This window comes from Tachysurus vachellii, chromosome 2, assembly GCF_030014155.1.
Source record: "Tachysurus vachellii isolate PV-2020 chromosome 2, HZAU_Pvac_v1, whole genome shotgun sequence".
Classification (NCBI taxonomy): domain Eukaryota; kingdom Metazoa; phylum Chordata; class Actinopteri; order Siluriformes; family Bagridae; genus Tachysurus; species Tachysurus vachellii.
Window position 1 is genome coordinate 35,492,088 of NC_083461.1, and position 14,689 is coordinate 35,506,776.

Here is a 14,689-nt window from a genome sequence, read left to right on the forward strand (position 1 = left end):
TTCTCCTCGATGACGCAGCACGTACAGTCTACAAGTGCGTGATGACGTCAGTCCTCCTTCCTTTCCTCCTCTTTCGGCGAGGTGAGAACATGGCGCTCTGTTTCTAATCCGTCTCAATCCGCTCTAACGGCGCGTCCCACGGCACCGCATCGTGTCCTGTCTCACGCACGAAGCTCTATTTTAACGATGTCCGCTCGTATTTTAACGCCATGTCCGCGTTTAACTTTAATATAACGAGATGTTTGATATTTGTGTTTGTTAGCCGTTAGCATACAGGCCGAGTTAGCTGTTAGCATGTAGCATCGTCTGTATGTATCATATAAGCGCTTTATACAGAATTAAAAACGTACTTAAACAGAACGTAGAGTGATTTGTACATAAAGGAAGTTTATGTTAAGTTAAAAAAAAGTTAGTGTTAAGTGTTAGTGGAGCTACAGAAGGTTAGTTAGTTTGCTAGTTATAGTGATACGGGTTTATTTATAACTTGCTAAACGTCCCATTGTAGAGGATTGAATTAAACTGTGGCTTTATTTTTTGATTCCTGTGTTTTAGAATGAAGACCATTCTCAGTACCCAGACGGTGGACATCCCTGACAGCGGTACGTGTCACGGTCGTGTTGAGCTTTAACTCTGTAAACTTTGGGTTAAACATGTGGGGGCGATGGAGCAGGACCTCCAGTCTGTGCACCTCTCAGTCCTGAGAAACAGTACAAACATACATAATGCCCTGGTTTCAGTAATCAGATTGTAAAGCTTTCATGTAAACACCTCACTCGGTCCAAGTGAAGTTTAGATCGGATTTAAAAACTATGCTGGTGGAAGATCTGCTCCGAAATAATCTGGTCATCTGAAATAATCTGGTCATCTGAAATAATCCGGTTTTGCAGTTAGATTAAGAATCTCCAACTTTTTTTTTTAAACATTTTACACACACAAAATTACACCGTGCACTAAATTGAAAAAGGAGTTTAGGTGGTTGGATTCAGAAGGGAAACGTTGGTCCCTTAGTCCGTAAAAGCTGATGGAGTCCAGACCGACCTTCTGTACGAGATTATGTACATAATGTTACTTTCACAACCTTACAATCCAGTCAATACGTTCGGGTCGATCTATAAGGCTGGACATAATCGTACCAGGTTAATGTCTCTAGGTAATAAGTGTGATTTTATTTATTTTTTTTTAAATCTGCATTCGGTAGGTTTGGTGGCTTTTATCGCATGCATCTTGTATGGTGGCAAATCGTGCATAAATTGTCCCTTGTATGAATTATTTATTTTCTCGTGATACTTGGACTGTTTTTAAATCGTCTGTCGAGACAGTCTGCTCTTTCCTGTTATCAGTCTTGTTCTTTGTTGCGATTTTGTTAGTGCTCGTTTAAAATGAACCCGACTGAAGAATTGTTCCTGGATGTGCTGATTTTGTAATTTTTTGTTCTAATCGCTGCAGTCGATGTGACGCTGAAAGGCCGCACTATTAGCGTGAAGGGACCTCGCGGTGTCCTGCGCCGTGAGTTCAGCCACATCAACCTGGAGCTGCGGCTGCTCGGCAAGAAACAGAAGAAGGTAACGAGCGTCTTTGTGTGATTGAAACGCTGACCTAATACTTTGTGCTGTTGTATTATAAAGGTGCATAAGAGTCTGAATGAAACATGTGGTGTGGTGATTTTGTAGCTGCGTGTAGATAAATGGTGGGGTAACAGGAAGGAGCTGGCCACAGTCAGAACCATCTGCAGCCATGTCCAGAACATGATCAAGGGTGTCACTCTGGTAAGTTATACATCATGGGTAGAATGAAAAATAACTTGTTTATACTGTTCTTTTAGGTCTTTAGTTTGTCTTCTCTCACTAACGTGTGCTTTGTGTTCTGTTTCGTAGGGTTTCAGATACAAGATGCGATCTGTGTACGCCCATTTCCCCATTAATGTGGTGATTCAGGAGAGTGGTGCTCTGGTAGAGATCAGAAACTTCCTGGGGGAGAAATACATCCGCCGTGTGCGCATGAGGGCAGGTGTGTTGAGCTGAAGGGTATACTCTGACCAGGCGATGCCACGTCACCACTAGTGGCTCTGTTCTGGCACTCGGATCAAGACCAGTTTAACAAAACTGATGGTCTTTGTTAAGAAATGGCTTCCAGTTGTCATGTGGGTTTTAGTCATTTCCTGTATACGTCGGAACACGATAGTGTAACATTGACAGTACAGCAGTATAGTACACACTGCTACATTGACGTGCAAATGCACAACCAAGTGGAAAAAAATTCTCTGAATACACAGTTCTGTTGCAGCGTCTGCTCTCTTTAGTTTTCACCATCGATAGGCAAGTTTTTTTTTTTTTTGTTTTTTTTTGTGGAAACTGTGAAGGACACTAATTGAATCCCTGGTTGTTTTAAGGTGTGAACTGCGCGCTCTCCGCTGCCCAGAAAGACGAGCTGGTGCTGGAGGGTAATGATATTGAGCTGGTGTCCAACTCTGGTGAGGCTCCACCTATTTATTCAATTTTGTTCAGGAACAACATGGTGTATAAATTGTACCGAAGAATCCGTATTTATTACTTAAAAACATGTTTTGTATCTGGTATTTATTCATCTATGCCACGAGCATGGAGTTGATGGGAAGACAAACAGTATCTGGGTGAAACATTAAACTTCAAGGGTTTTTACATAGCCAGCAGAAAGGTTAATCTTCGGACTGAAGCCTGTTTGATTCCTGATTTGATTTCTGGTTATAGTCTGTCTGACAATCAATTCAAGATCAAAGTAGTTTTTTTTTTTTCCAGCTTCTCAACCTTCTCCATCAGTGCTGAAGTGTTTTTAGTTGAACAAAAGAAACCCATATAGAATAATGTCCCTTTTACTAACCATGTCAAGTTTTTCTCTTGATTTGTAATCCGTTTTTACTTTGTTTATAAACCTGGTATCTTGTATTTGTGACCCCAGCGTGTGTGCGCATGACCCTCACCACCTTAGTGTCTCTTCTTCCAGCTGCCCTCATCCAGCAGGCAACCACAGTCAAAAACAAGGATATCCGAAAGTTCCTGGATGGTATCTATGTCTCCGAGAAGGGGACAGTAGTGGAGCCCGAGTCGTAGAGGACATGAGGTTAGAGCGGGCTCGTTGTCTGGCTGGAAGACATCTTTCTCTCTCCGCATCGCTTTCTAAATTTTCATATTTTCCTTCCACCGGGTGACCTGCATTGCCTCTTGCTCGTCATTTCTTTCCTTTGAAAATGTTCTCTTACATGGTTCAGAAGAGTAAATTCAGCAGTGTGCTTTGCAGCATTAATCACCATTTGTTTTGGTTTATGTTGAGCCTTATTTTCTGAATAAATCTGCACTAACACCAGTGTTCTTTGCAGCTCTAACGCCTGTGCATGTTGCATGGCTGTTCATCAGGACAGTATTACATTCTGTGTAGTTGCTCGTCTGTATTAATTCACACATTAACATGCTTTTGTTTGTATGTGGAGTTTGGTTCATCTTAAACCGGTTCCGGAATTGATTTTTTTTCCTAATTTGTCAAGAACATTTGCTGTAAATGTTGACGTTTGCGTTTCTGTCTGTCTTTAGCTGCACTGATCCAGCAGGCCACTGCTGTGCGCAAGAAAGACATCCGGAAATTTCTTGACGGGATTTATGTCAGTGAGAAGACCACTGTAGTGGAGCAGCCTGACGATTAAGCAACTATGGTCCTTGTCAAATCTGTCAATAAACTTTTTTTTTCACCACCAGTATTTGAAGTCACTTGCATTGATTTAAAATGTGTTTTTAAGATTTCTTTAAATGGATTTAGGGAAGTTTTGTCTGAGAATCAGTAGCCAGTGGTGGTAGTTGGGGTCAACCTCGGGGCCCTCATTTTTCATCTTCAGTGACCAACAACTTGTTTACTTTACAGCTGATGTAAAGTGGTTTATTGAATAGGGGTTCTTGGCCTCCTCAATTGTATATTTCTGATTAAACATTGGTATGTGGTTCTAACGCACTACATTTTTCCCTAAGACCACTGAAGGTCCCTTACAGGGTCAGTATTTTTAGTAGAACTGTTGTGTAATTTCAAGTTAGATTTGTGTGCCATACAGTTGTGCGCCATAATTATGTTTAAAGGCCAGCCTATATATATATATATATATATATATATAAGTTGCATATATGATGGACAACATTTTAAATGGCAAATGAGTCTGCAGGGGTTTTTTTTTTTTTTTGGTTTCCATTCCAGGTAATGACTGGTTTAAGACAGGAATAAGACTGATAGCACAAGCCTATGATTTTGTGTAATGTTTTCTGCGATTAAGATGTTCATAGCGTGGAAATTAAAAAATAGGCATTTTTACACCAATTAAAAAAAGTCGCACACTATATATATCTTTTTAAAACAACGTATTTGTACTCAAACAAAAATCTAGCCAATTTTACCTTGGACAGGTTTACACTGCTGAATGTTTGATTCAAAATGATTGGCCACATAATTAAGTTTCTGCATCAGTAGTTCAACAGTTAATCTAAACAGTTCATTCATTAAATCTGGTAATAGAGGCTTGATAAGGTGTAATGAGGCTCTATGCCATGTGTGTATGTAGGCCTTCAATTAGTCTGATTTCATTGGGACCGAATAAAATTTCAGAATTAGATTGATGTTGATTTATTCCCCTCTGTAATACTGTTAAACTTTTGTTCTAAATAACTGGTGATGGTGCTGTAATAATGACTGTAATCTCAGTCTGTTTGCTGTGCTGTTTATAAACCTAAACTTTATATCCAAAAGTTTGCGCCTCCTTGTTTAGTGCCACAGCATATAAACGCATCCTATACGTTTGTGTGCTTCAGACTTTGTGGTAAAGTTTGGAGAAAGCTCACATATAGGTGTGAGAGTCAGGTGTTTAAAAAACTTTCACCAACCTGCTAATATAAAGTTAACTTACATGGTGACATTGATGACTGTGTAATGCTTGTCACAAGACGTTGAATTAAATCCATTACATCCTTAAATCTATTAATGAATATCTCAATTCACTGTCATTAAAGAAACACACACACACACACACACACACACACACACACACACATATACACCTCTTAAAAATATATATTTTATATGTAATAATTTATTAATGTATTAATAGTTAAATATAACAAAAAAATAAATAAGTAATTATTCTAGTAATTAAATGATTTATTATTAATTAAATAAATACCTATTAATATAATATAAATTATTATTTATATTATTAAGTAATTAAATTAAACAAACCGCATTAATAATAATAGATTTATTCGTATATATATGTATATATATATATACATATATATACGTATACGTATATATACGTATTCATGTATTAATAATTAAATATAATAAAAAAAAAAAAAAGTATTTATTTTAGTAAATTATTGCTATAATAATAGAAATTATTATTTATATTATTTAAGTAATTAAATGACAGAAGCCGCATTTAATAACAGATTTATTCGTTTGTGTATTTATTTATATATATACTATATACTGAAGTAATTATTTATTAATAATTTACAGAATAAATATTTTTAACCCCCCCCCTCCCTTTAACGTCATCACTCTGCGCCAGAAAGACTCACTCTTGGCGCCAAAGACAGTGCATCACTACGCACTTTTGCTGCATAAAAAAATAACAGCAAAAAAAAAAATTAATGACAGCTGTTGAAAATGGTGAGTCGTTTTCCTAATCTTTTGACAGTTTAAACGTGGACCCTGTAGCTGAAATGCAGTTTCGGAGTATAAAAGCAGAACCTATACCCGTTTAAGCTAACTGTAACTTTTACTGGGCCGTATTCCAAATGGCGCGGTTGTTCCCTATATAGGGGCACTTTATAGGGGACGACATAACGGTTTCTAGGCTGCACGAGGAGCATTATATAGTCAACGAGACGGGATTTGTAACAGAGCCAGTTTTAATGCAAAACACAACAGGCTAATGTCAAATTTAAATGTCAAAGTTTACAAACAAAATCACTTTATAAGTCTTTATGTCATTATTTATAGATTTATTTAAAACAGCAGGCTTTTAATATTGAAGCCTGGATGATGAAAAACTGTTGGCTTTAATAAAAGTTCACTAGTTAGCTAACCAGCTATAGCTGCTGTGTTATTTATTTATTTATTTATTTATTTTGTTTGTTTGTTTTCTTTTAAAAGAAAAGACTAATATCATTTAATTTAGTCTTTAACCTAACTGAATGTGGACTACATGGAAAATCGAGATCCTGATCATGACCTGTAGTTTTTGTGTGGATGTTTTTTAATGGTATGAGGAGTTTTTTTTTATTTTTTATTTTTACTAAAACTGCTATTTAAATCAGTAGAAGTGTCAGTGAGAGATTGAATCAAAAGATTCATTGATGTGATTCATATGAAGAAATAATCAGTCTTTTTCTTCTTGCACCTCTGTTCCTGTGGCAGGATATTCGCAGATTCTTCGCACCGAAGCCTGGCCAAAGCAAAGGAAGAGGAAGCAGCAGCACTGATGAAGAGCCCAAGATTAAAAAGAAACCCGCTTCCAAGGTTCTGGTTTGATTCTTTAGAAATTTGATTCTTTTTCTAATTATCCATTAGAAACTGGAATTGAGTCGAGTCTTCTCTTTTTCTTCTCTTTTCTTCTCTTCTCTTCTCTTCTCTCAGACTACAAGCTCCACGTTGGAAGAAAAACGATCAGCAAAAAGGAAGAAGAGGGTCATCGCTGATTCAGGTGAAGTTTGGTGACATAAGGGATGCATCCATACTGATAGCGGTTCATTTAAATCATCTGCATTATAGAAAATCAGGATGTAAACAGATATAAAGAAATGTATGAATTCCTCTCTAATGAGCAAGCTACAGGTGACTTTGGTGAGGATAAACCTCCCTGAGACGATATGAGGATGAAACGTCAAGAGACTGAAAAGGGAACCTCATCCTCATCCGTGTGACACCGAGGGGGTTGGGGGGGGAGGGAAATGTCTGTGGGGAAAAATGTGACACAAAGATATATTTTTTTTTTGTTTATTTATTTTAGTTTACAACTGTTTAACGATGTATGCTATCTGCCGAAACTGTAATCCTGTCCCAGGTCATGTGAGCCAAGGCTTAAACATTGCATAAACATATACAGAGCTAAAGAAAAGTCTTCAGATACGCTCCTGAATTCTTTAATAAACAGTTCCTCATTTTCATATCAGTGTTTACTCTTTTGTATGAAGTCTTGATGGATAACACAGGCTTTCTGTTGATCTGTCTTGTTGTGGTTGAAAGCATCGTGTCTGTTTCTGTCTGGCAGATGAGGAGGAAGAGGAGAAGAAAGGAAAGAAAAGTCCTAAAGAGAAGCCTTCATCATCTGAGAAGAAAGATCCTGTGACTTACGTGTCGGATTCAGGTCTGTGCTTGATGGAGTTTGCCGTTGTCTTGGCTCATGTTTAAATCGGGTCTGTAAATATTTGGACTTGTTGTTGTTGTTGTTTTTTTTTAATTTGAGGACATTACATCCAGATCAAATGAACGGTGTAGGAACTGCACTGGATTCCTTCGTCTTTTTAAGGGACTGATTGCTGCTCCTCTGTTCTTGACTTCAAAATAAACCGAAGTCCGTTCAGTTCCGAAGCAACGTCCGATCGACAGACGAGACGAGGATCAACTTACAGCAGAAGGATTGAAAGAGAAAGTTACGGAGAAGGGAAGGAACTGCTTCTGATCTGAAACATCTAACTGAGCTGCCTTTCAATTGTGCCAATGACAAATGAGCCAGGAATGAGCAGGACATGAAGTCAGCAGCAGGAAAGGGCTAGAGGAACATCACCAGGGAAGAAGGCCAGCGTCGGGTCATGTCTGTGGTTTCCAGACTTCAGGCAGCTATCGAATATAACCGAATATTAAGTTTCTGGTCCACATCAGAAGTGCTTTAATTCCTACACTATTTAGCCAGCGTGGATGGAAATATACGTGAAACAAAGCTGAAAGTCTGTACTTTAACCATTACTTTGTCATTGTCCAAATATTTTAGGAGCAGGTTATGTAATGTTTTTTTTTTTTCTTGTTAGAAATGTTTCCACCTCTTCACTCTCACTTAAGTCTGTAGACCAGGATGAAGAACCTCGGCTACGCTGACCAGCTGTCTCTGTGCTGTCGTTCCAGACTCCGACGAGGCCTTCCTGTCTCTGAAAAAGCCCTCGAAGCACAAAGAGGACACCTGCAGCAAAGACAAGCAGGACTCGGGTTCGAAGGAGACGAAAGCCAAGCAGGTAAAAACGCCACCCGTTCAATCCCCGAGCCCGAAGGAGAAGGAAGCGACGAAGAAGAAGGTGCTCAGCCCGACTCCACCAAAGTCGTCGACCGCACCCAAACACACCCCCACGTCCGTGCTCGATTACTTCGGCAACACGGCGGCCAAGAGATCTGACACAAAGCTAGTGGCCGGTACGAGCACCAAGAGGAAAGCGGTGAGTTTTGATTGTTGCAGCCAAAATTTGTGATGCAATTGCAATTGAGTTTTTATTCATTTTTGATACTTGAGTTGTGTTGCTTTTCTTTTTAAACCAGTCAAGACACACGTGTTATACATTTACTGGACTTGGCAGACGCCCTTATCCAGAGCAACTTACATTTTTATCTCGTTTTATATAACTGAGCAATTGACGGTTAAGGGCCTTGTTCAGGGGTCAGGGGCCTTGTTCGAAGTCGTAACCTTCCAATCAATTCAACACCTTAAGCACAAGTCTTCCGCATCCCCTACGTGATAACTTTGCGTGTTGTGATGATGTCACGTGACGTGACACGACACGACGTGTCTCAAACCAAACCTGAGGGAAATCTGCAGTTTTTTTTTAAAAAAAAAATCCAAAAAATCCTCGAAATATCAGATTTTGCGTTCATTCCTCAAAGCACTGATTTGGGACGATTAACACAAACCACGTTAATGATCAGCGTCTGATCTCAGGAGTCGTTCACCGGTGGACCGCAGTCCAGTTACAGACCCTGAACCAGAATAAACTTGGATGTATGAGCAGTACGATCTGTGCTGTGAGATGAAGCAAAACGCTACAGAACATACAGGCCATTTAAAACGTTTACACACCCCTTAAAAATGCAGTTAGAGTTGTTATTGTGATACCGCAGAAATCTCTTAAGAATGTTTCTGGAGAAATAAAACATCACTGTAGCAGTCAAGTTGCTACACTTCAGTGCGTTTTGGAGCTGCGGTGTTAATCTCGGTCCGTATAAACTGACGGGCGCCGTTTCTCCTCCAGCCCACAGAAGATCCCGAGGAACCACACGACGATGCCGCCATCGCGAAACAGCTACAGATGGATGAGGACATGGAGGTGAGACCTAAACGCTCGTGTGTTCACCTTTTGAGTCTTCTGCCGCTCAGGTTACAGCCTACCTGTATAGGTTGTACCTGGTTGCATGTAGAGTTTTCTGAGTGATCACTGCTCAGGGATATTTAAAAAGTTGAGACTCTACTGCAGGCCACAGTACAGTATCTGTTTTAAAGTCTTAACATTTGTGTATAGTGTTGGGGTGTGTTTGTGTCCCTCTGTGTGTGTGTGTGTGTTAGTTGGAGAAACAGATCCATGAAGATGAGGAGTTTGCTCGAACCCTGGCCATGTTTGATGAAGCCCCTCAGCCTAAAAAGGTAACTGGAGTAGGGCTCTGTTAGGGGGCCAAGCACCAAAGGTGACCATCGTCTTCTACCGGCTATGGGATGCCATGGCAACCGTCTCGTTAAAAATAGTCGTGTAATTCGGCACACTGGTTGGGGAAACTCAAAGGAACATTCTGACATTCGGGCAGAGTGCTGCAGATCTTTTAGCGCCACCATTGGGTCAAATTTGGAAGCAAGTTCATTGTCAAGAAGGCTTTTAAATTTTCAGAAGTTATGGTTTTTGGGTCAGATTTTTCACAACACCTATAAATTTTGTCTGTTCGTCAATAATTTTGTCACACGTCATCTTCAAAGTAACAAAAAAACTCCGACAGCAAAGCCAGCAAACAGAAAAACCCAGAACATGGAAGACATTTTTACATTTACACATTTGGCAGACGCCCTTAACCAGAGCGACGTACAGAAGTGCGTCAGGACACACTTTCATTTCCCATGCCCATTATGGGCAAACTGTTTTGTCCAGGTTTGTCTGAAGCTGGCCAAATGTTTAGGGATTATTGGACATACTTTGTAGGAGGAGTGTTTTCTCCTCGCTCCTCCTCCTTCTCACAGGAAGTGAGGCTGTATCTCAGCTATGACAAAAAACTGTCTGCATTTTAAGGAGCCATGCCTTGAGCCTGTGCAACAGATTTTATCAGACAGTTTCCTCTAACTGCTGCATAGTGTTAATTTCGTCAGATGAGACGAGATGAAATATGTTCGTCAACAACCTTTTTTTTTTTCATGACTAAGACGAGACGATGACAAGACTGCACCACTGTCCAAAAACGCTGACTAAGACTAAATTAACATGCATTATTGTTGACGAAAAAGACGAGACAAAAATGTTTTGTATAAAATAAGAACTAAGATAAAATCTCTCTTCATTTTCGTCTACAATTGTCTCTGCTCTTTCATCAGCTGTTACGCCTTTAAAATATTCAGAACGAGTTCGCGGCTTCGCGCTGTTTAGTGTGTGCGTAGAAACAATTCGTCCACACGCCGCTCAAAAAAAAAACCTCCTGAGCTCAAGACCACCCCTGGTCTAGGCTTTTTGTGTTAAATTATAATTTCCTGTCGCTGCGCAGGCTTTTTTATTGTACATGACAGCTTATGTCCCGATGACCGGTCTTTGCATTACGATTAAAAGCAGTATCAATAAAGTAAAAAATGTGATGTGCAGTCAAATTCGAGTGAAACATATGTGAAACACTTTTTTTACTGAAATGTTTATCAGTAATAATCTCAGTAATAATGTGTTATTTTAAAAAAGACTACATTTTTTGACTAAAACTAGACTAAAATTAAAAGACTTTTAGTCGACTAAAACTTGTCTAAGATACCTTGAGTTTTCTTTTGACTAAAACTAGACTAAAATGACGAGACTTTTAGTCGACTAAAACTTGACCAACAAAAAAAGATATGTGAATGACTAAATATGACTAAAACTAACAAGGACATTTGGCACAAGACTACGACTAAATTAAAAATAGGTGACGAAATTAACACTGCTGCTGCACCTCCTCCAAATTCTGTCCAGTTTTCACCAAATTCGGCTCACATCATCTTGACACCCGTCTTAATCGTTAAAGTAGCAAAAGACAACATGAGAGGTCACAGCAGTAGCAGCAGCAATGCCACCCTTCTGCCCATTTATTCCTCCAGACCTTTCTTCCTACAGTCAGAGAATTCCAGCACCGCCTCTTCTCAAAACACACATCAAATCAATCTCGAACACTTTTGCTGAAAGTTTCGGCTCTGCTTTCCTTTTTTCCAACAATTGCAGCACCTCCACGAATGTGTGGATCCTCAAGTCTGGGTGCTTGGCCCCCCGAAAATGTCCAGCAAAGTACTTTCTTTAAACACTGTTAAGTGTCTTTAAAACTTCTACATTTCCAGCATTTTAAACAATAAATTAAACAATTTAACCACTTTAATAACCCAGATTTAGAGGTTTTTTTTTCCTCCTCATCCATTTTTAGTTGTATTGAATTTTTTCATGGATTTTTTTTTCAGGCTCGTTTGGACTCTCATTCGCCCTCCAAGATCAGCACGCGAGCAAACGGTGCAAAAACCAAGGCTTCGCCCAAGCAGCCTTCACCGAAAAAGAGTCCTGTCAAAGCCAGTTCCAAACTAGCACTGATGAAGAAGAGAGCCGACGAAGAGGAGCAACGGCGGAAGAGCGAGGAGGAGGAGAAGAAAAGCAAACGTTTCATCTCCCCGAAGAAAGAGCCGATCGCACCAGCTTCATCCGAGACAGCGGCCACGCCTAAAACGGGCGTTTCAGCAGGTCGCGCAAAACGTTACGGAGAAGGAGGGAGTACACCCAAGAGCGAAGGAGGAAGTGCCAAGACCTCTCCTACGAAACCAGAGGTAAAAGCTTATCAGGAAAATCTTTTTTTAAAAGCTTACATTAAAAAAAATTCAGCATGTCAAACATTTAAAGTGATAATTTGTGTGGATAGCTTTCCCCTCCCACTCCCTCTGAGTGACGGAGGCCAACCGGGTGCCATGCGGGTGACACGCCCGTCTACGGAGTCCATTAATGAGCGTTCATTTTTGTTATTAATTGTAGTACCTAATGTCACGTTTCTCTCGACAGACCAGCCCAGAAGATGCAGAGAAGAAGCGTCTGAATTCTACAGCGTATCGAAACTACCTGAACCGAGAAGGACCTCGTGCACTGGGCTCCAAAGAGATCCCACAGGTAATAAAAACAAACACGTACATGCGCACATTGAGAAAAGTTTGCAGCTAAAAGGAAAAGGTTAAAAATACATGAAAAGGGATCAAAAGCTCTCAGCGGTCCAAAAGCAGGCAGATGGCTGTGATTCAATTACTATAATATTGAAGGGGGAACGTGGCTCATGATCATGATCTTTGTTACACACAGATGGTAGAGGTCCACTATAACAGCTTGATAAATCTTCTCGTATGTCTTGGAGTGTCTTTATGTGTGTGTGTGTGTGGTTTAGGGAGAAGAGAACTGTCTGGAAGGCTGCGTGTTTGTGTTAACTGGCGTTTTGGAGTCCATGGAGAGGGACGAGGCTAAGTCTCTAATAGAACGCTACGGCGGTAAAGTCACAGGAAACGTCAGCAGAAAAACCACCTACCTGGTGCTGGGACGAGACAGCGGAGCCTCCAAGACCGAGAAGGTCTGTAAATGCTGTAATCCCCCACATGCTTCTGCTTTTCTTCCTCTTTCTGGTTTGATGAGGAATAATGTTTTACGAGATAAATTTCGACGTGTTTTGTGGATTTGGTTCTCAGGCACAGAGTTTTGGCACCAAGATCCTAAACGAGGACGAGTTACTGGATTTGATCCGAACCAAACCGGGCAAAAAGTCCAAATACGAGATCGCTGCAGAAGCTGAGGTTTGACCACACACACACACCAAATATACACACACATTCACCCGAAAATGTATTATTCACCACTGCAGAACCTCTTTTCCAACGATAAACACTCTTATTAGCAAATATATGAATAATTATTTATCCTTCCAGCCAAATTTGGTCAGTTTAATGATTTTTAAACGAGCCACAGAAGGCTGCCAGTTAATTATTCAGCACTGCTCACTCCAAATTGCATGATTTCGTCCAGAATACAATCACACACTGTCTCTGAACTGGCGTCGCAGCGTCAGGAAGGTTCAGAGAAACTTCTGGTTTGAAAGCACATCGCAGTCCATTTTGCTCTCGGACATTAAAGAACAAATCTTTCATAAGTGGAGATTCGTCTGTGGCTCGACAGCAGAAAAACGATCGATTCTACTCCACAGGCTCACTGCTGCAGAGATTTTCATATGATTGCAGCTGTATACCGTTGTTTCCTCGCTAGCTTTCACCATATTGGTAACTTCGGATTGGTGTCTAATTAAAGTGGTGGACGATGTGATATGGGGTCATGGACCATGATTCCTGAAGATAGTGTGAGATCTCAGAAGAGTGTATGTGTGGTCTTGATAGAAATATCATATTGTTACATTGGCGCAGACCACTGGTGTCGCATGAGTTCAGGTTCTCATCCCGAACAAGCAAAACCTGAGATCACCTGATTATCGGGTGGAACCTGGACCGGACTCACACTGACCCTCTGTAGCCTAGTGGTCAAGGTGTTGATCTACCAATCGGTAGTAAGTTGTGAGTTCAAATCCTAGGTCCACCAACCTTCCACCACTGGGCCCCTGAGCAAGGCCCTTAACCCTCATTTGCTCAGCTGTATAAAATGAGATAAGATGTAAGACGCTCTGGATAACAGCGTTATCTGCCTATTGCCGTAAATGTAATGTCATAAGTCTCTGTTAAAAAAGCTTTTCACTTTTCTTGATTTCAGAGTAAAGCCACTAAATCGAGGACCCCAGACCCTAAAGGCAAACGCACCCCTAAGGGACGCAAAGTCACGCCCCGCAAATGCTCCGCAAGCAAGAGCAGTCGCTCGCCGTCTTCCTCTTCGACCCCCGGAACCTCCAGAGCTTCCCGCCAAGGCCCTTCATCCGAGGTCAGGAAGACTCTGGAATTTGGTGCAGGGAAAAGCACGGACGATGGTGGCAGCAGCTTGCTGTGGGTGGATAAGTACCGCCCCCGCACTCTGAAGAGTCTGATAGGGCAGCAGGGGGAGCAGAGCTGTGCCAATAAACTCCTGAGATGGCTGAAAGACTGGCATAAAAGACACAGCGGCGACGCAAAACCAGCAGGTGAGTCAGCGGGTGCACGTGACTGCACAGATGATGATGGCAGGAAGCAAGTGCTGACACAAGGAGTGTGGGTTTTTTCTCTCTTTTTCCCCCTCTTTTAACTCGGCTCATGTAATACAATTATTTATAGTGAGCTGTTTAAGAGCCGACGTGTTTTCTCCTTAAGTAGAAACATTATAATAGAAACATTAAAGAGAATAAATTATATTATAGGGTTATAGTCAGTCAGAGAGATTATTATTATTAATAATAATAAAAAGAATCATCACCTTTGACTTACACACTGCAGAGGGAGGAATCAAACCCCTAACCCTGGAGGTGTGTGTGATTGTCTGTGTATGCGCGTGTG

General features: G+C 40.7%; 2 protein-coding genes across 2 annotated transcripts in view; both read left to right on the forward strand.

Annotated features, from left to right (window-relative positions):
* Nucleotide 1: 1 nt before the first annotated feature.
* Nucleotides 2-3,724, forward strand: rpl9 (ribosomal protein L9). The gene is made up of 8 exons (XM_060864478.1): nucleotides 2-81; nucleotides 553-599; nucleotides 1,447-1,562; nucleotides 1,671-1,766; nucleotides 1,875-2,007; nucleotides 2,390-2,470; nucleotides 2,980-3,096; nucleotides 3,564-3,724. Exons 2-7 carry the CDS (start codon nucleotides 554-556, stop codon nucleotides 3,084-3,086), a joined length of 579 nt encoding a protein of 192 aa, XP_060720461.1. The 5' UTR covers nucleotides 2-81; nucleotide 553; the 3' UTR covers nucleotides 3,087-3,096; nucleotides 3,564-3,724.
* Nucleotides 3,725-5,554: 1,830 nt separating this feature from the next.
* Nucleotides 5,555-14,689, forward strand: part of rfc1 (replication factor C (activator 1) 1) — a 22,183-nt gene continuing 13,048 nt past the window's right edge. The window contains exons 1-12 of the mRNA XM_060864479.1: nucleotides 5,555-5,679; nucleotides 6,430-6,531; nucleotides 6,649-6,715; nucleotides 7,283-7,378; nucleotides 8,134-8,438; nucleotides 9,246-9,320; nucleotides 9,557-9,634; nucleotides 11,660-12,016; nucleotides 12,246-12,350; nucleotides 12,619-12,798; nucleotides 12,914-13,018; nucleotides 13,980-14,340. Of these exons, the coding sequence (XP_060720462.1) occupies nucleotides 5,677-5,679; nucleotides 6,430-6,531; nucleotides 6,649-6,715; nucleotides 7,283-7,378; nucleotides 8,134-8,438; nucleotides 9,246-9,320; nucleotides 9,557-9,634; nucleotides 11,660-12,016; nucleotides 12,246-12,350; nucleotides 12,619-12,798; nucleotides 12,914-13,018; nucleotides 13,980-14,340 (1,834 nt within the window). The 5' untranslated portion in view covers nucleotides 5,555-5,676. The remainder of the gene's footprint in view (nucleotides 5,680-6,429; nucleotides 6,532-6,648; nucleotides 6,716-7,282; nucleotides 7,379-8,133; nucleotides 8,439-9,245; nucleotides 9,321-9,556; nucleotides 9,635-11,659; nucleotides 12,017-12,245; nucleotides 12,351-12,618; nucleotides 12,799-12,913; nucleotides 13,019-13,979; nucleotides 14,341-14,689) is intronic.

Excerpts from the sequence above, each read along its gene's own strand:
- rpl9 (XM_060864478.1), top strand. The coding sequence starts at position 554 with ATGAAGACCATTCTCAGTACCCAGACGGTGGACATCCCTGACAGCG. Across the intron at positions 600-1,446 it reads GGTGGACATCCCTGACAGCG|TCGATGTGACGCTGAAAGGC; the intron begins GTACGTGTCACG and ends TAATCGCTGCAG. Across the intron at positions 2,471-2,979 it reads TGAGCTGGTGTCCAACTCTG|CTGCCCTCATCCAGCAGGCA; the intron begins GTGAGGCTCCAC and ends CTCTTCTTCCAG.